Source organism: Heterocephalus glaber, unplaced genomic scaffold, assembly GCF_053883595.1.
Source record: "Heterocephalus glaber isolate CG9 unplaced genomic scaffold, H.glaber_assembly_v1.0 deba00001610, whole genome shotgun sequence".
NCBI classification, from domain to species: domain Eukaryota; kingdom Metazoa; phylum Chordata; class Mammalia; order Rodentia; family Bathyergidae; genus Heterocephalus; species Heterocephalus glaber.
In genome coordinates, this window is record NW_028258381.1 from 30,830,851 (window position 1) to 30,851,154 (window position 20,304).

The following is a 20,304-nucleotide window of genomic DNA, read 5'->3' on the forward strand; positions in this document are numbered from 1 at the left end:
AGAAGGGTGTATCCTTGTTCTGGCTCCTCCTTCTCTCTCTGCTTCCTGGCTGCCATAAGGTGAGCAGCTTTCCTCCGCCAGACCCTTCTACCTCACTCTTTCTGCCTTGGTGCCAACTGATCATGGACTGAAACCATGAGCCAAAGTAAATGTCTCCACCTTTAAGTTGCCAGTGTTGGGTATTTGGTCCAATGTACAGAAAAGTAATATATAAACACATGTAAATACAACAAAGTTAATTGTTGAATCTAGATGAAAGGATATGAGTATTCATTATGTTATGCTTTTTAACTTTTCTCTAGTTTAAAAAAATCTCACTAAGTTTGGAAGAAAAATGTATGTGTCAGCTCTTATTTTAAAATATTTACCTCTTTGTTCACGTGTCACATGAGGCTTAATCAATGCCAAAGTGTTCTCAGGAGGAAAGAAACACTCTATGTCCCTTTCAGCAGCCTCCATTGAATCACTTCCATACAATTGGTTGATAGGCAAATTTCCCATTGCAAACTGTGCACATAAACTTGGAAAAAGTGGTTAAATTCAAAAACTATTATACACAGCATAACAGTCTAAGGCAATATAACAATATTTATATAAGTTGTTCAACAATTACCATACAGCAGTAACTCATTCTTGATCTTCTTAGTGTGCAAAAGGAAGTAAGGGCATGCTACTTCCTTCCAAGGAGGCCAGTCATTGGGAAGAAAAGATGTGATCATTTAGATCATCATGATGATAGATATTGATGAATAACCGTGAAAGGAAGAAGGGGTATTGTGTCCAATGGAAAAGCCCAGATTGTTGGAGTCTGGTCGCATTACTTGTTAGATATGTTTGACTGGCCAATGATTAAATTTCTTTGTGTGTTAGTTCTCTCAAAGAGAGAACAAGGTGATGTACAAGGTGATTTTTGAGGGTGCAATCAGATGAAGCATTTGAAACACATGGTACATATTGAGCTCCTAGTATTTCTTCCCTTGTTTTCACCATTAATGTTCAGGGAAAGAAGTGCAGCTGGCTACCAGCATTCATTCAATTTACATAAAGTACAAAGCCTCTTTAAGACTGAAGCAAATTTGGCCAGTTTTCAATGTAAAAATGAAATATAAAAACTGTTCTTGGAGTTATTTCTAAACAGAACTTGTCTCTAACTCTAATGTGAAGGAAATGTATGTCATGGTCAGTATTTCATCATTTTTTCCCTGTGTGGTAAATTTCAAAGCATGAAATAACAATCAAGAATTACTATATTTTGTAAATGGAAATATCACTCTAAAAACAGAACGCTATAAGTACAAACACGGAGTTTGTTTCCAAAGACCATATACTAGAGCAATACAAAAATAATAAGAGATGTATCATGACAAACTTTGAGGTTAAGGGTAGGCTGCAATCCATGAGTTATTTCAAGATAAGTGAGAAATGGCTTAAATATTATCAAACATAAGATCATATTTGACTTTATACTAAAGATGACAAGTTATAAACATAGAATCTAGGAGAACTACAATGCAACCATCAGGAGAGGAGGTACAGCAATAAAATAGCAGCACTCAGGTAGTTTTGTGGAAAGAGGCAGCTGACTGTAATGGACCATCCATGTTGGGGCAATTTACTCTGCTCTGTTTCCTTCCTTATAAAAGATTATGAATCTCATAAATCAACTGATGTTCCTGGGAGTTTCATCTGTTGTCATTTTAACTATCTCTCCATCTAGCAATGCATATTTCAGTAGAAGAGATAATCTCGGCTCACTTCATGTTGTGCACTTTAAATAACACAGTCTGATCAGCCAACCCCCTAAAATTCGACTATGCTGAGTATCCCTTGCTGCTCAGAATGATGTGAATCCTCTTTTATGTCATTGGAATCTTGGTTTTCAAGACCTTCTTGCCTCTGGTTTCAGTGACCCATTAAAATTTCCAGTTTAACCTTCAGCCCTTGCTTATTCCTACACTTATCTTTGGAGGGGCTTCTGTCAAAAGAATTACTTTTAAAAGTAACCTGTAAGAGCTGGGTAGAGACAATCAAACTGGAAACAAGGAGACCAAACAAAAATGATGGTCAAGGACTTGCGGAACTCTCCCTCTAACATTGGGGTAGAGAGGAGCAGCCACAGAGTATCTTCATAAGGAGAACATAGCTCTGTCCCAGTGCACAGCCTCCACCATGTGTCTAGAACAGTTTGCCTACAGGCACAGACCTTGTTTTGATAGGAATTCTTCTCTCTAGTGCCATGCTGTGATGCTTAGGGAAAAGTATCAATTTGATTGGCTTTGGGATCTACCTAGTTGATCTGTGAAGCACACATCAGGGTGTATCTGGGTGGATCATGGAGGCATGACCTTGGGATCTAGATCTGATCCCTGGCCCCTTCCTGTCTGGTTTTGTTCCCTGCTCTACTCCTTGACCATTATGAACTAAGCAGTTTTACTCTGCCACACCCTTCCACTATGATGTTTCTGTCTTGGAGCCAGCTGACCATGGACTGAATCCCTTTATATCATAAGGCAAATTAAACCTCTCCTCCTTTAAGTTGTAGATGTTGAGTATTGTGTTCAGCACTTGGAAAGCTGACTAATAAACATTCTATGCTACATTTTATGAAGAGATTCTATGGATACTCTTGCAGAGTGTCCAGTCCATATTATCCTTTAGAGTAATTTTCCAACAAGGAGCAAATATATAAGTGAGTAGGACTGAATAAAGGGTAAAATGTGTCCTTGTAGGACAAGTTAGACTCAAGTACCTCCTGCCCAAAAGAAAGCCCTTCAACTTCCATGTGAGTGCTTCTTCCTATGTACTGTTATTTATCGTGCCAATATGTAAGTTAAGTTTGCTATCCCTTATGGAGTATCTTTATTCTTGCACACAATAAAGAAAGTCCTTTCTTCTCCTGAATCGAATCTTACTTTGAAATCAGTAGTCCTATGGGAGGCTGAGGCAGAAGGATCACAAGTTCAAGCCCACCCTGAGCAACTTAGCCAGACCCTGTCTCAAAAAAAAAAAAATGTAAAAGGGTTGAGATGTAGTGAAAGCCCTGGGTTTAATCCCCAGTACTGAAAAAAAGAGGAAGGGGAGGGGTTTAGGTGAATCACAATTCTGTTTGTTTCCTTCAGCTACATGCCAAGTATTGAGAGGGAAGAGATACTTTTTCTATCCTCCAGATGTTACCAACCCTGACAGATAAAATAAAAAATACTGAAACATTTTTCAGCTGTGCCGGGACTATGTCAGATGTTGAATTGATAACAAAGTCTAGCTGATTTTTCAGATTCATTGGTAAACTAACTCAGTAGATTTTCCATCAAATTGCAGAGGACATATTCAGTTAGTCTTCATTGTCTTGAAACTCTTACAATCAGTTGAAGGGCCTGAAGCTTCCATCACAGACTTTCTCAAAGAAATTTCTCCTAAATAGCAGGTGGGGTGGGTATTTCTCCCAAGAGAGGCCTTTTTGGCTTAGCATACACTTCTTAATTCTCAACTACAGGCCCAGAGTTCTCTCACAAAATACTGTCCATACTCAAGCTGGCATTGGATGGGAACTCTGTCATAGTCTGCTACTTCCCCAGGAAAAGTCATTTTCCTAGAAGCTGTCTTGGAGTAGAGTTATGGTTCTTGTTTCTATACTTAAAAAGAAATTAAAGTGGATCTCATGAAAAAAGCTTGGGGTTGAGGATATAAATCCTACCTCTCTGCATGATATTCACTGACTTTCTCAACAGTCCTTGGTCCCAGTAACTCTTTCCAGTGTTGCACACAATTCTCTCTCAATAAAACAAGGGCGAGAGATGGACTCCTGGTAGAAAACAAAAACAGTTACTAAGAATATGGCTTAGTAGCTAATGAGATATAAATAATATAAATACAGTTAAATAGACTGAAAACCTGCCAAAGTAATCCTTTTGAGGTCCTAACGTTAATTTCCTTTGTGCATTTTTCTAAGAGGTTGGCGGCAAAGAAGGGAAGAGAAGAAAGACAGAGGCTTTGACTCTTGTCCAGTGATTCCTTCCAGGTTCCTGTGCTCCTTCTGGTTTAGGTGCCCTTCCTGGATTTCTGCCTCAGCTGCTATTTCAGTCACTCTTGTAGAAACCTGACCAATTTCCAACATCCCACTCCTCTCCCAGGACTACTGATCCGTGAGATCACGGAAGCCCTGACCAAAAGTCAAGTGGATCAAATCTGACCGCCCAGAGTCAGTCAGTCCTCTGCATTGATTTCATGTGGTGCAACCTGGACTTCTGGAGTTCAACCCAACTAGATGCCATCAACTTCTCTGGGATCTCTCTTGTTATTAGTGTTCCATATTTTTATTTGAAGAGCAGCAATTTGTTGATTTCACTTCTTGGTTAGTAGTGAAGTCATGGAATCTTTAAACTTTATTAAAATAATATAAAATATGAGCATGGTGCCAAATGCCTACAATCCCAGCACTCTGAGAGGCTGAATCAGGAGGATCACAAGTTTGAGCCCAACCAGGGCAATTTAGTGACTTAGTGAGACACTGTCACAAAATAAAGATTAAGAAAAGGGCTAGGGATGTAGCTCAGTGCAAAGGCTCTGGATTCAATCTCAAGTACTGCAAAATAACAATAGTAATAATAATTATTATTATAAATAATTTACTTCTAATTTTTCTTTGCATCTAGATCAAGATAATTTACATCAATTATTTAATCTTTTTCCAATTTTCCCTTTTATTATCAGTATGTATTAATTTGACAAAATATTGGGTTTCGGTACATATGATATAATTTGGTCCCATCCATCCCCACTTTATTCCCTTCCTTTTATCTAACATCAGTCTTCCATCTACTTTCATGTCTTTCTATTGCTCCAGTAACATTCCAGGATGAGTAGAGGAGACAGAGTTGCGCAGATAATCAGGACAGGGCCAGGAGACAGAGAAATAGACTCAGAATCTGTTTGTGGAATTTAGAGGTTGCCAAAGTGAATAAAAAGCAGGGTAAGAGACAGATTAAATGATTACAAGAATAAATCCCATCATGCTTTGTAAATCAGAACTCTGCTTTACCTGGTCATCTTTTCTATAAGGGCCTCAAAATAGTTTTCCTTTTCATACTCCTTACACAGCATTTTTGCTTCTTCTTCTGATAATACTATTTGTCTTTCCATCAGTATTTCAAAGTCTTCATCTTTAATAACTTTTAAAACATCATCTAAATAGAAACAATCACATGACAGTTGGTTTTAAACTGCTAGGTTATTGGAGATATATATATATATATATATGTATTATAATATGATCATAAGGGTGTAATGTATTTCTTTTCCTTATGAAATGTAAAAGTTTATAAAAATAGACTCTTAGGTTTTAACTTAAGGTTGACCAAACTTCTTATCCTATCAAGTTATAAAATAACAAAGGAAATAAAAGCCATATAGTTGGGAGAGGAGCAATGCTTCTCCCTTGCAGGTGGTGTTACTGTCTACACCAATGGTGCTCAGCCAAAGAAATTTGGCCCCTCAAGATAAACTTGACAGAGTTAGGAGGCACTTTTGGTTTGGTCACAACAGATGTGGGAAGAATGCCCCACAACTGGGGGGCAAGTGGATGCCGAGGATGCTGCTAAGCATATTTTACAGAGCACCTGACAGGGCTCCCATCCCACCAAAGAATGACCTGGTCCCAAAGGTAAGGAGATGGAAAGTTAAGAAATCCTGGTCTATCTAGAAATTCCCAAGGAAATTATGTCACAGCTCCCAGAACTGAGTTCAGCAACATGATGAGTAAAAAGTCAATACGCAAATTTCAATTGTGCTTCCATATACAGTACCAGGTATAAAAAAAGTAAAATGATCAATTTAAGAAAAGAGTCAATGTATAATTCAGTTCTTACTCTTCAGTATTCGCTGTGCCCTGTGAATGTGGGATGAGTTTAAAAATAACTAACAAAGTCCCAGGCAGTTGGTTTATGCTTTCTCCTTTCGATCCTCTGAATTTTACAGACAAAAACATAGGCTCTATGAAATATCTTATTCGAGTGATGCTCCTAATTATGGTGGACCTGAGCTCTTAATTGAAGCATTTCAGACATGAAAGCTTCCAATCTCTCCTAAATTATAATTCCTGCCATAGTAAAATTGACTCTAACAAGTCACAGATTAGAAAACGCTTCATAAACTCTTTAACTCCAAAAATGCTTTATTCATTATTACCAGTTTATTACATGTGTTAAGGAGAAGTTAGTAAAAATGAATAAAGTAAATGAAGTTAGTAAATGAACATTCTAATCCTATCTATAAACTATTTGAGCATTTATACTACATTTCCTACCTTGCTTTTCAAGGAGATCTGGTCTCAGTAATGCCAGTGTCCTTTGCAATTTCTTGCCCTTGGCTATTTTAAAATCAGGGAAGAAGACATCAGTGAACTTTGTTACATTAGCTTCATCATCTTCAACATCGCAAAACTGAGATATATGTTGTTGTTCCAGATACTTTTGCAAACTGTGAAAATCCAAAATATAATTTGGTTATTAGAAACTAAACTTTAATAAATATGCCAACAATTAATTGTCAGTATGTTCAAAAATTACTTGGAGTTTAATAAAACAAATAAAATTTGAATTTCATGGAAAAATAAGCCATATTTCTCTCACACCCAAAATAAGATATTTAATCCAGCTTTTTATTGAAGTAGTCCAAAAATCAGTGACAAGACACCCTCAGTGTTTGACTTTATGAAAAGATAAATAAAACCCAAGTTAAAATATATTATTTTTTGGTTTCTAGTTTTTTCTTTGAATTCTGTCTTTGAGCTAAGGGTGGTCTAGAAGGCCCTGCTTGCAGAAGCACTGTGGGAACAACAACAATTACCAACCAAGCCTGCTCCACACCATTCCACACTGCCTGCCTGGGGCCAGTACTCAGGACAAACACAAGCAAAGGCCACAGGGGGTCCCTAAGTTTAGAAAGAAAATATTACAGGCCATGCCAAACAAGGTGAACGGGTCTCATTCCACCCACACCTCCCCACCAGTGAGAATGCCTACACTGTCCATGTTTGTATTAGTCAGTGTTTACTACAGTCGGGTGTAGAAGACTGTGAAAAGTCTGTCTGCACACTAGAGACCCAAAGGAGCCTGTCAAGGCCTTGGAGCCCATGGCAATGTCCCGTGCAAGTCTCTGTCAAGGATCTAAACCCCTAGAAAGGGCCAAGGGCCAGTGCTGGAAGCTAGAAAGTCTGTGTTGGCAGGGTGAAGGGTCTGTGCCAGAAGGCTGAGAGCTCTGCACTCAAAGCCAGGAGATGACGTCCAAGATGAAGACATGGAATGAAGCTCTCCTAAAGGAAGACAGCAGTCAAGCCTCCTCTGAAGAAAAACCACAGAAAAGCAGCTTCTTCACGAAAATCAGCAGTATGTGATCTTCCCCTCAGGTTCTCCTTTAAGCTTTGCTATTGGCAACAATCCTCAGGTGGGTCTTCCATGACCAGAACCATGCTGACTCAAAATTGGCCATTAGTTAACCCACCACAATGTTGTAGGTGGGTGTTGAGCAACTGGACACAACTGCTCTTCAAAGTTCAATGTGATAGAGACTTATTGCTGCCTGGGCAATAGCACCAATAGAGTTCTGACTTCTCTTATACCAATTGCAACATAGGTGTTTCACAGAACACTTTTTATTTTGAAGTGGCTCAAAAACTATGGTACAAAATCTGATATTTTTTTAAACCCAGCACTCCCCACCCAAACTTTCCTTCTGCTCATTCATCATTTCCCCTCAAACCCAGAAAAAAACTACTACTGCTTGCAAAGCCTTTTGTCAGCAGTAAAGCACTCCTTTCCTTTGGTTTAAAATTTGAAGTGAATGGGATTAGAATCTCCCACAACCTAAAAGATACGACAATGCTAGGAACAGAAGAGGTGGTTACTCTTGGACAACCTTCACTATTCATTAATAAGGCAATGAGGAAAGTTGCAGGGCCCCCCAGGCAACAAATGCAGAAGAGATGGGAGGCAAGCAGTGGATTCACACCTCCACAAAGTCCCAAGACTCAGCCACCTGAGTCTGTTCCTCAGCCACCAAGCCTGTTCCTGCTCATCCAACTTTTTTTCAGGAGCAGCTCTGACAACTGGTGCATTAAGCTCTGGATTCTCTGAGTCTTCAGAGGTCTAAAAGGTACAAATAGCCTCATGTAACAGCATTCTGCAAATTACTTATGTCCATTTCCAAATGTTTACAAATTCATCAGCAAAAATGTACAGCCATTTTGCTGCCAGCAATTTATAACCACCAAGTGCCTTACGAAAAAGAGCATGTTTGATGATTTTAGGGCACTGAGAAGGCAGAAAGGGAATGTGGGAGATGGTCAGAGGTTTGGGGGATCATGTGTGATTTCGATATACTTTTCAAGCTGCAGGTCATGAATCCAGACTGGTCTGCCCAAGGTTTAGAAGGGCATGCAGGGAGAATTCTTCTTTTTCTAATGCTGTTAGCATAAACTTTTGAGGCAATCCTGGTGTACTGGTCAGTTTTGTCATTGCTGGGACAAAGTAACTAACACTTGCAACATAAAAGAAGAGGGATGAAACTTAAAAGAAGAGGGATGCATTTGGGCTCGTGGTTCGAGTCCATGGTAGCTAGACCCATGGCATAAACATCATGAAGGGCATAGCAGAGGAAAGGTGCCTAACTCATGGCATCCAGGAGCAGAGAGGAGTGGATGAGTCAGAGAGGAAGAGTCTAGGGACAAAATATATTCCCCAAGATCACACCTGGAAGTGTGATCTACTAATGTCTCCACTCTATCCAGTTGACAATAATTCAGGTTGAGAGGAAGAAATACTTGTCACTACAACATAAAAAACTTCTGTTGTTCTGAGATATTTGATGTCACACTCTATTACCTAATGGCGCATTCTAAATGATAAATTTCTGCTCTTAATTACCTGTCCCACTTCTTGACTTCACTCTCAGTTGGAGGTTCAGATGTTTCTTTGAGTTCTGTCTCATTTTCTTCCACTTGATCCTGTTCTTTTTCCTGAGCTATAATTAGCACATTGCTTAGACCAGTTGTCATAAAAGACAGGAACTCTTCAAAGTCAGGCTACAAAACAAAATGATAAACTGTTTATTTAAGGCTCCTGAAGTAGGTGGAATAACATGGCAGGCACTACACAAGACCAGTGACATCTTCCCCTTCATGATCCACGGGCAAGGGAATGTTATCCATATAAATCTTTATTTACAAAGACATTTTTGAAGGAGGGAAGTTCACAGGCAGCAAGAACTAATCTTTTAAATTTTAGAATATTTACAAGTCATTGGGAGGGCTTGTTAAACACAACATTGTATAACTCATTCCCAGAGTTACTGGCTCAGTAGTTTTGGGGTGGAGTTAATGAGCTGGATTTTCTCAGAAGTTTCTATGTATAGCTGATGCAGCTGGACAATCCTTTTCTTTTTATACCTGTGGAAGCTGGAGCCAGGAGAGATGGTTTAAATGGTACAGCAAGTCCTACAAAGCATTGTCCAGGAGAACTGCTTGCGATGAACAACTTGTTTTTCTGTGTTGTCCAATACAGTGGCTATTGAGCATTTGAGGGGTGACTGATGTGACTAAGACCCTGAATGTTTAATGCTTTTTAATTTTAATGAATTCAAATTCAAATGGCCACGTGTATCTAGAACCTACCATGTTGAAATTTGAATTTCTAGAGGATAGCTCTTCTGACCCCTCAAACAAATGCTGCTTTGTAATACTACCCAGCACTGCCTTTATCCTATTCCTCTGGGCAGTAGAGAATGTAAACAAGTACAGACTGAGAGAAAGGCTTTTAGGTAAAGAATGCATTAGGGCTTTCCTGTGGAGCTGATGATAAAAGACCCTTTAGCCCAGGATAAAAATGTATAGGAAAGGACTGGATATTCACTTCCTGAGGACATGGCAAAGGAGGCCTTCACTCCATTGAAGTAATTGGACCAGTCAGTTTTTCCTGGATGCCAGTATTTCTACCAGAGACTTCTCTGCGGGGCCATCTTTGGTGCCAAGATATTGAATGGGAATGTGCCTCTCTGCAGTTAAAGCCAGACTTACTGACAGAGAAGTTTTCCCCATTCCCTCAACGTGTCTGGGCTTGCCTAGCCTGGTACATTCTCTCAAGAATCTCAGAAATTTTCTTTGTTCTCAAATAGTTTTGTTACTTCTACCTCCCCACCAAATGTAAATGAGGTATATAACTCTATGCGCTGAGCTTGCCGTCTGTAATGCCTAATAACCAATGAATTTGCTGAGCCCATGTGACTCGTACTCTTTGTAATTCCTACAAGCCTGCCCCCTCTGGAGAGTATAACCTGCCCTGCTCAACCCCAAAGTGGGGGGGTGTCAACCTCTTGCTGTGTGAACCCAGGCTGACCCACCTGTACTAAGAATAAAGCTTGTTCTACACTTTGCCTCCAAGATTCCTGGTGTGCTTTCCATCCTCCAGGAAGAACAAAACTTGCTGCTTCATTATGGACCTCAACAGAGACACCTGAAGATTTTTTGCTTGGCCAGACTTACTCATTTGCTTTTCCGTAATGGAGAACTACTTATAGAAATTACCCTATTTGAGTACATTTGAACAAGGACTGGCATTTTTAAAACCCATTTTTCTGTTTTTCTTTGCAGTGTTGGGAATTGGACCCAGAGCCTCAAGCATACAAGGCAAGCGCTCTACCACTGAGCTACACCTTTCTCCCTTTTTAAAAAAATCTTGTTACCTGGTCTGCTATCTGACTGTAGAAATCCCTCACTTGTTTTTCAGTGAACATGGTCTTTTCCTCTGCTTCTATGACGAATCCTGCCATGGTGATCTGCAGTTAGGTTAGAACCAGATATGTCACGGATCACACATAAAATAAAGTTAAGGATGCTCATTTCCTATGCCTAACAGATAACTTAGGATTTTTTAAATGCTTACATTAGTTATACAGAATAATGGATTTCATGTTGGCATATTCATATGTGCATACATTTTAACCATTTCCATCCCCTATTAATGCCTTCTTGTGCTTCCTCTCCCCAATTCCCTTTCTCTTCTCTAATAGTCTTCCTTTGACTTTTGTGTTTTCTTTCTTTTCCCACCCCTAGATTCCACATATGAGAAAAAAAACACAACATTTCTCTTTCTGAACTTGGCTTATTTCACTTAACATGATGATAACCAGTCCCATACACTTTCCTTTAAAGACATGATTTGTTTTTTATGGCAGTAGGGATTAAACCCAAGACCGTCCACACTGTAGGCAAGCATTCTATCATTGAGCTACATCCTCACTCTGAATTCATTCTTCCTTATGGCTAATAACATGCCATTATGTATATAGACCACATTTTCTTTGTGAATTTACCAACACATAGTCTGTTTTAGTTAATGGAAATATGTCCACAATAAACATGGGTATGCAGGCATCTCTGTAGTACGGTGACTTCAATTCTTTCAGGTATATAACAAGTAGTAGTATAGCTAGATCAAATGGTAGCTCTATGTAAAGTTTTTAAAGTATTTCCATAGTGACTAATAATTTACATTCCCACCAACAGTGTAAAAGTTTTCCTTTTTCCCTGTGTCCTTGCTGGCATTGTGTTTTATATTCTTGATGATAGCCATTCTGACTAGTGTGATGGAATCTAAAAGTAGTTTTGATTAGCATTTCACAAATAAAGATATTGAATATTTTTGTATAATTATTGGCCATTTCTATGTCTTCTTTTGAGATGTGTCTGTTCATTTTATTTGCTTATTTACTGATTGAGCTACTTGGATTTTTTGAGTTCCTGATTTTTCCCTGTCCTAGAAGCTTTTACTATATTCCAGGAAGGTGAAGTGTTTACCAAATACAATATTCCATACTGAAATGCTGCTTATCATGCCAGGACAAAAAGATATTAACATGAGGGCTGGGGATTTAGCTCAGAGGTTCTGGCGCCTGCCTCGCAAGCACAAGGTCCTGAGTGTGATCCCCACTACAAAAAAAAAAAAGCATATTAACATGAACTGATGATCCCTAATACTGCTTCAATTAAAAGATGCTAAAATGTTGAAAACTTTCACCATTATGGCTATGAAAACAAACTCTAGTACAGAACAATAAAGTACTGGTACCCAATATTACTTTTGAAATATTTGAGTAAGCCATGTGGGAGGAAATAGGATACAGTTTGATACCCATCTACCACCACCCCCGACACACACCAGAATCTGGAGCATAAACCTTAGCAAGTGACTTTAACTAAACCAACTTAAAATTGGAACAAATGATCCTACAAATCCTACAACCTGTGACGTATCTGCCTATTGTGGTTTACTCGATACCGGGGCTGTTACAGCTAAAGAATGAATGTATGATGGAGAGCATTGATATTCCTTTCCTGATTTGATGTTGTATTGTGATTATGTGGGAGAAAACCCTTGTTTTAGAAAGACATACTCAAGTAGTGGGGGACCAGGGGCCACCCTATTGATAAATTACTCTCAAATGGTTTAGGGGAAAGCGTTCTTTGTACTGTTCTTGCTAACTTCCTTTAGCTTCAAAATTATTTATCAAAGTGATACAAACTGTATAAAATGAATGATCCTGACCATATCAAACAAAAACTAGTTAATAGAAAAAACAAAAGAAGAACAAGAGATATCTATCCCTCTTGACATAGCTCCTTATGTGACCTCTTCCACTGCTCAGATAGTATGCCTTCAAATTTCAACATAATTTTGTTGTTTCAACACAGAGTCATCTCTCAAGGGGTCAGTAGTACAGGCTACAGTCAAAATCTGGGCCACTCTCTGTTCTTATAAATAAAGTTTATGGAAATAACCACACTCATTCACTTGCATATTATTTATTGCTGCTGCCTGAGACCTTATGCAAACAAAACCCAAAATAGTCATTATTTGACCTTTTACTGGAAAAATTTGCTAACTTCTAAATTAAAATATGGTTTTCATGTATATGAAAATATATCCATATGAAATATATCTATTCTATATATAATAGGATTTATTTGGGCTCTAAAGCAAGACATCAAATGCTTCCTTCAGCTTTCAGGTGTTGAAAAGGATCATATATGTGTAACATCATACAGAGAATAAAGCAAGTTAATGTGAGTTTATAACAAGATGGCCTTACTAATAGCTAAACAAAAAGAACATATTACAATATAAGAATTATAATTTATAATTTACATCTTTAACTGGTAGAGTAGGGTTTTTTAAAAGGAGGATGCATGAGGAGATAGACACTTTGTAAGTGTGTAGAATGCTCCAAGCCGTTACAAGTGCTGTTATGGACAAGTGAGTTAGAACAATTGAATGCACCACACTCTGCACCAGATTTGAGCCCATTTATTATAGCCAGCGGTCAAGGGGGCTAGCGCCCAGAAAGTTCCCTCGGCAATGGGAAATGGCTTGATTTCTCCTTTTAAATCATGCTTTCAGTTGCTCAGGGAAGACCAAGGGGAATCTTACAGAAGCAGAACTATGCCTCATTAGTGAGCGGTACAAGGAAGTTTCACACACACTAGATGAGCTACAAAACATCCTGCAACTGCAGCAAGTTTACTGCCAAGGAGGATGTGGGGGTTTTGGGTGCTTTGATCAAACACAGGTACAAAATGGACTTGAGGCACAAGATGGAGTCGGGTTGGCTATCACAGTACTGAGTGCCAGTTGTTCATTGTATTCTGTTTTATTTTGAGTTATAAGCTTGGCTCCAACTTGACAGTCAAGGTGTTGTTACTTTGAAATTAAGTTATTGTTGATAAATACTACTTACTTTTTCTTTAATCTCTTGAGCTTTCCTTTTAAGCACAGCATCTGGCTTGATAATAGCAATACTATACCTTTCCCCTAGGGAAAAAATAATCTTATTTTATTGGGACAAAGGTGAGGTCCTGAAGGATCTGACAATTTTAAGTGTAAATTCCTGATGTTCAGTGAATTTCTGATCCTTGATAGCATGACATCTAATTATGGCCTTTCAAGTACTACAGTGTTTCTACTTAGAATAAAAGGACAGGATATATATTTGCATGCAGGGGAAACAGTCACAAGAGATTTTCATCAAGAGGCAAAAAACATTGCAAAAGTAGGTGCTGGTAGATTTAATGTCATTCACATGCATGTGAATCACCACATGATCCATCCAGCTCAGTACCTTCGCGAGTGAAGCTTCAAGCATGCACTATGCAAGATTACGAATGGATAGAATTTCCACCTGCAAATTTATCTACATTCTTATGATAAATTTTTAGTACAAAAATTCACTGAGCATGTCTGTCTGCCTTTGCTCCCTCCAGAGAATGAACACACACACACACACACACACACACACACACACACACACACAATCACATGAAGGTATGGAACTGTTAACTGCAAAGTAAACCAAGAGCATTGTCATCAGAAGAAATCATTTTTCACAAATATTTGAAAGGATAAACTAGGAAAGTGCTGTCTAAATTAGTTGCAGGACATAGGAATCCATAAACCTGTTTAATTTTCTTTTTAAAGCACTTGGGATTGAAACCAAGACCTTCACACTGAGCTATATCCTTAGTCCCTTTTTTGCTTAAATTCTTTTATTGGTACATTTTAGGTATACAATACATTTACATTTATCATTGGGTGCTTGTACCTGTACATGATGTATCTTGGTTCTTATTAGCCTACTTTTTTTATTTTTGAGACATAAACTCACTAAATCATTAAATTAAAAAAAACTTGTGATTTTCTTCCTTCAGGCTCCCAGAGTGCTGGGATTACAGGCTTGTGCCACCACAGCTGGCTACCTTGGTTAACCTTTGAAAGTCTTTGCTTAGAGACCAAAACTATGAGGCAAGGAGAGAAAATGAGGGTGCCTTTTAATACCTCAACCCTGCAATGCATCAATCATCATTTATCCCAGTGTCCCTTATTGATTAACACTGCTGTCACTACTAGCTTTGTGCTGCTACTAGTGATGCTATAATGAACACACATAAACAGAAAACCCTTGCCATTACTATAAAGTAAATGTACTTACTTTCAGGTTTTTTCCTAGTCTTTTCTAACTCTATGAGCAGAATATCAGGGTACTGTGAAAGAGAAATGCAAGTAAAATACAGTTGTCTTAATAACATGATAAAAAAGGGGGTTAGAAAGTTTGTTTTCAGTAAATATTTATAACCCAAAGTATTGAAGGTAAATTTGAAAAGTACCTTTATACCTTTAGTTATCTAGGTAGTCATAAAGTGCTATGGTTTAGATAAGTGTCCCCCAAGACCCATGTATTAAGGGTTTGGTTCCCAGTTTGTGGCACTAATGACAGGTGATAGAACCTTTAAGAGGCTGAGCTTAGTGGGAGGAAGTTAGGTCATTGGGGGAGTGCCCTTGAAGGGGATTGTGGGACACTGTTCTCTTCCTGTCCTCTCTCTTTTTTGCTTTCCAGCCTCCATGAGTTCCAGCATGAGTTCCCTGACATGATGCCCTGCCTCACCACAGCCCCAAAGCAATGGGGCCAAGCATTATGGTTTAGATCTAGAATGTCTGCCCAAAGTCTCATGTGTTTAGAGGTGGGGGTTTTGGAAGACAACTGGATCATGATGGTGCTATAGCTAACATGCTGTTCAGAGATGAGGTCTGGTTGGAGGTGGGTCACTGGAGGTGTGACCTGGAAGATACATCTCCCTCTCCACCTCCTCCCTGCTCTTTCCTCTTCTTGGATACCATGATGTAAGCAGCTTTCTTGCACCAGGCCATTTACCATCCTCTTCGTGCCTTGAAGCCAACCATCCATGGACTGAAAATAAGAGCCAACATACACCTCCCCTCCCTGAAGTTGTGGGTGTTGAGTATTTTGTCCCATGATGAGAAAATTACTAAGACACAAAATGATCACATACTGCAATCTCTGAACCCATGAGCCAAACTATACTTTTCCTCCTTACAAATTGATTTTCTCAGGTATTTGGCCACAGTTACGGAAAGCTGACTAACACATGAAGTTAGGAAAATATGTTAGCAGAACAACAAAAAAGGTAATGCATTTAAAAAATTAAGATAGTCATCATATCCACAGTATTACCTGAGGGCGAACCATTTCGCCTGCTGCAATCTTCTTCTCTTCATTGATCAAGGTAATAACTTTTTTATTAACTAGTGGTGCATTTGCACCCTGAATCTTCGCAATAATTTTGCCATTCTGTGTATAAAGGAAAAGAAAACATGAAACAGTTATTTTCAGAACAAGTCAAGAAAGGATAATCTGGACAAATTTGCCCCTCCCTGACCCTCTTCCTCATCAATCCTCTTTTAGCTATAGTTATGAGTCATTTTAAAGTAAGTCAATAATGACCTGAAATGACCTTTAGATTTAGTAAACCCAGTTCCTTGAGTTTTACTTCCAGGTTGACTGTCTTCCTGTAGCCAAAGCCATGGCTGTGTCCCCCAGCAGGACACTGCAGCAGATCATTGACATACAAGAGCAGAGACATGCAATGTGTCCAGATGTTCCACTGTTTCCAGTGTTTCCAACACTGTCCTCCTGAGGCCACTCCCATTTTGGCTGCCTTTCACTTCATGCTTCCTAAGCATCTGCTTACTCTGAAGGGACCAGACACCATCCTATGGAATCAGGGCTCTGGTACCTAACTCAACTGTAAAAAAAGAGAGGCCAAACAAATGTATAGCAATCCCAATTAGATATCACTATAACAGGTGCAAATCACTCAGCGCACCTGCCAGAATGGCACTTCTCAGTATCAGGAAGTGATTCTTCTCAGTATCAGGAAGTGATTCTTTGCTTAAAATAGGAAAGAAGGCCAAGAGATAATGAGGCAAAAAGGAGAAGGAAGAGTGTTCTAGGCACAAGGCATAGCAGATGTAAGATATGAGGCTGGAGGGAGGCAGGGCAATGTGGACGCCAGCCGAGAAAGTGAGAGAGAACTAGTAGGTGATGAGACCCAACACCAGAAGGCATCAGATGCTGCAGAGCCTGTGGTCCCATGTGTGGATGAAGCCTACACCTTGTGTGCAGAGGACTGTTAAACAGAGGCTTCAGCCATGGTTAGAATCGTTGCTTGTAAAGATCTTTTCTCCTGCTGTGTGGAGAAAAAGTTGGGAAGGAAGAGGTTAAGGAGATAATGCTTGTGGAAAAGTTAGGAGCTACTCTAGAGGTGAGATGGCAGGCAATGATCTCTCAGTCTATGTAGAGGTGGAGCAAATGGCAGGAAGCAGGTACGTGTGCCTTGGGGGGTGGAATTGGCAGGTCCATATAGTGGCTTGGATTGAATGTGATGGAAAAAGATGTCAATGAGATGTTTCTTCTATATCTCACTCGAAGACTGTATAAATCGTGAATCACCATGCTATTTTCCAAATGAGGAATCACTAGAAGAGGATCACATTTTGGGGGGAGGAGGACCTGGTGCTGGATGAGTTTGTAGCGAGATAGGATTTTTGCAAAAACCGACAGGTGTCAAGCTGGGTACACAAGTGTGGAGTTGGAAATAGAAGTTATCTGAGGATGAAATCTCGAGTTGTTGACAATTGTGAGGGTGCATAGAGGGCATTTTCTTAGGTCAGTATTGGTATATAATAGCTAAATGAAAAAGGATGAGGGCAAAAGAGATGAGGGGAAGAAGCATCCAGGAAGGTGAAAGGAGAGCCAAGCCCCTCAAGGTTAAGAAAGAGGGCATGGTCACAACTGAAACACATCTGAGAGGTACGCAACGGTGAAGACCTAAAAATGCCCATTTAGCAACAGGCTTGTAATGAATATATTAGCAATAGCCATTTTGGTTGAATAATCACACAGAAGCCAGATTGAATGTGCTGAGGCATAGATGGAATAGGAAGAAATGCAATAAAAATAAATATAGAAACTTTTGAGCAACTTAGCTGTAAGGCAAATAAGAGAAATGGAGAAGTAGCGGGAGAGGGGCATGATATCAGAATGAAATTTTTAAAAATTTAAATGATTTAATCATATTCAAAGGCCAGTGAGAAGGATGAAGTCGAGAAAGGTTTAAATGGAAGCAGAAACTCTAATTATCACTTCCCAGTAAAAGGAATTTTTCAACATTTCCCTTGAAAAGAAGCCATTCTTGCTGAAACTTGCTAGAAGAAATCTGTCATGAGCCAAGAAAGCTTCAAAGGGCCACTGTGGGAATATGTGAATGACCAAGCAATAAGCTTTAGAGTGCTTTTGTGATCAAATAATGAGATTCTTAATTTAATGGTCATGGAAGTGCAACGTCGGGCGGTAAAAATGCCAGAGGTGTGAATACAGGAGTGATTGAATGAGATACACTGGAAGAAAAGGGTCATTCTCAATGAGGAGGTCAAAAACCGGGAAGGCCAGGAGATTAGGTAGACTGCAGATGTGAATACTGACGTCCCTAAGATGATGGTGGGCCTTGGGTTTGAGAACAAGTCTTGGAGCATGTGCCAAAGCCTTCAGTCATCAGTAGAAATGTTTTGAAGGCCATCAAGCAACAGGAAAGAGGAGGAGAAGGAGGAGGAGGAAATGTTGCCAAATAAAACAGATTTCTAATAAGCAAGGCAACAGGAATTAGGAAAGAAGTAAGAGGAAGTAGGAGAAAAAGTAACTCTACTCCTGGCCTGAGAAACTTCATCTGAAAAAAATGTCATCACTCCTGGGCTGCAGAGAAAATCTGCTAAGGGAGGCAGTGGTAAGTGGAGGGAGGAAAGAAAAAGTAAACATGGTCAAAGATCTCCTAACTGCCTAAGTGAGTTGTAAACATCACACAGTGAGACAGTACAGCTCGGCTTTTAGAAAATAGCTTATGATGGTTTTCTGATCATTAAAGTTGTGTGTTTGTCATAGAGTAGAAAATAAAAAGATGTGCCATGAAGAAAAATGTATGCATCCTTCCAACATACATAAAAAATTGCTAGAAAATTTGGGTGACTAAACTTTGTGTCTTCTTCCTTTACATTTGTAGAGGTAAACTTAATATGTATCCCAAAATAATGATCATACAGTTATTTTCTTGTGTGGGTATATATGAATATTTATAGCCATTTTTCTCCTGCTTGAGAAATTTCCATTTTTCTTTCCTGTAAATACTTCTTTGTACAAATCTCTGATGATTTCCTTAGTATAGGTAAACACCATGTTATTTTACTTTTCTCTGATTAGCTCAGTGTTTATAGTTTAAGCTCTTCAACCCATTACAAGCTCCTAAATGTCATATTATGAATTATATTAATAGACAATCAGATACAGCAATGTACAATTGCTATCACCAGCAAAAGCTCCATGACAATCTTATAGTGCTACTTGCTCTTTAACTGCAAAAGGGAATCTACAATATAATTGAGACAAGTGCTATACTTACAACACTAAAGAGAAAAACAGGTTCACATTTGTCTCTAAATGATTGCAAAGTCACAATATTGTCAGCTTCTGCCTGAAAAAAGTAAATGTTTTATATAATGATAAGGAAACTATGTGAAAGTCCTTTAATACACTATGTTAACGAATGCAGAGATAATACAATTTTATGTTTACTACAACATTTTCTGGGTATATTACCATTGTATTAAGGATCAAATTGCACAAAGTGGCAAATCAAGCCTTGCCTCCCCTCCTCTGATGTCAACTCTCCCTCTCTCTGTTTCCATTATGGTACCCAGCCTAAGTCATCTCTTTGTCTTTTCCTTCTTCATTGCTTGGTTCTGCCCTTCATTTTCCAACTCAGCTCAAGGATGCTTCTTCCAAAGTGTCCATCTGACTCTCTCCTGCTGCAAAGCATTTTTCCTGCCACCCCATACTTGACTACCCACTCCCAGGGGCACTCACTCTCCCTTTCAATCCTGTACTCTTTATGTGGGTGTGCACCTGCCTCCTCCTGTTAGGAGAGTCCTGTGCACAGGTAAAACATGCTTCCGATGGGCCTTCGTACCTCAGCTCTTCCTCAGAATCCACAGTATGATAAAAAGATAAGGTATGTGTCTAAATTTAAAAAAAAATTATCACAGTGAAAGACACATTGCTACTAATCCGCCTCAAAATTGTGCCCCTTGCTTTGAGCACACTTATCCCATCATTCTTGCCACTTTCTGAAGAAGTTCTAGAAGTCCTCTTTCTTTTTTTGCAGTTGATCCTATTTTTATTTTTAAGTTAATTTCATTCATACACGTGATATGCATAATGATCACGTTCATCATAGGGAATTTGTACCTGTACATAATATACATTGATTCTTCTTTTCTCCCCCTATTTCCCTCCCCTCCCTTCAACTCTTCTTCCCCTCCTTATTTACAAGAGCTTTGTTTCCATATTTCCCTTGTA

At 39.1% G+C, this 20,304-nt stretch overlaps 1 protein-coding gene across 12 annotated transcripts in view; it reads right to left on the reverse strand.

Moving 5' to 3' along the window:
• Nme8 (NME/NM23 family member 8) overlaps nucleotides 1-20,304 on the reverse strand; it is a 45,146-nt gene that overhangs the window by 17,569 nt on the left and 7,273 nt on the right. For 9 of the 12 annotated variants that reach the window (XM_021254567.2, XM_087196405.1, XM_021254564.2 and 6 more), the window contains 11 exons: nucleotides 19,813-19,965; nucleotides 19,349-19,420; nucleotides 16,072-16,188; nucleotides 15,031-15,082; nucleotides 13,783-13,856; nucleotides 10,732-10,824; nucleotides 8,919-9,076; nucleotides 6,302-6,474; nucleotides 5,039-5,183; nucleotides 3,695-3,802; nucleotides 369-520 (listed from right to left, as the gene is read on the reverse strand). In XM_021254567.2, coding sequence (XP_021110226.1) covers nucleotides 369-520; nucleotides 3,695-3,802; nucleotides 5,039-5,183; nucleotides 6,302-6,474; nucleotides 8,919-9,076; nucleotides 10,732-10,824; nucleotides 13,783-13,856; nucleotides 15,031-15,082; nucleotides 16,072-16,188; nucleotides 19,349-19,420; nucleotides 19,813-19,965 — 1,297 coding nt within the window. The remainder of the gene's footprint in view (nucleotides 1-368; nucleotides 521-3,694; nucleotides 3,803-5,038; nucleotides 5,184-6,301; nucleotides 6,475-8,918; nucleotides 9,077-10,731; nucleotides 10,825-13,782; nucleotides 13,857-15,030; nucleotides 15,083-16,071; nucleotides 16,189-19,348; nucleotides 19,421-19,812; nucleotides 19,966-20,304) is intronic. The other 3 variants (XM_021254573.2, XM_013070416.3, XM_021254568.2) reach the window with 2 other exon arrangements.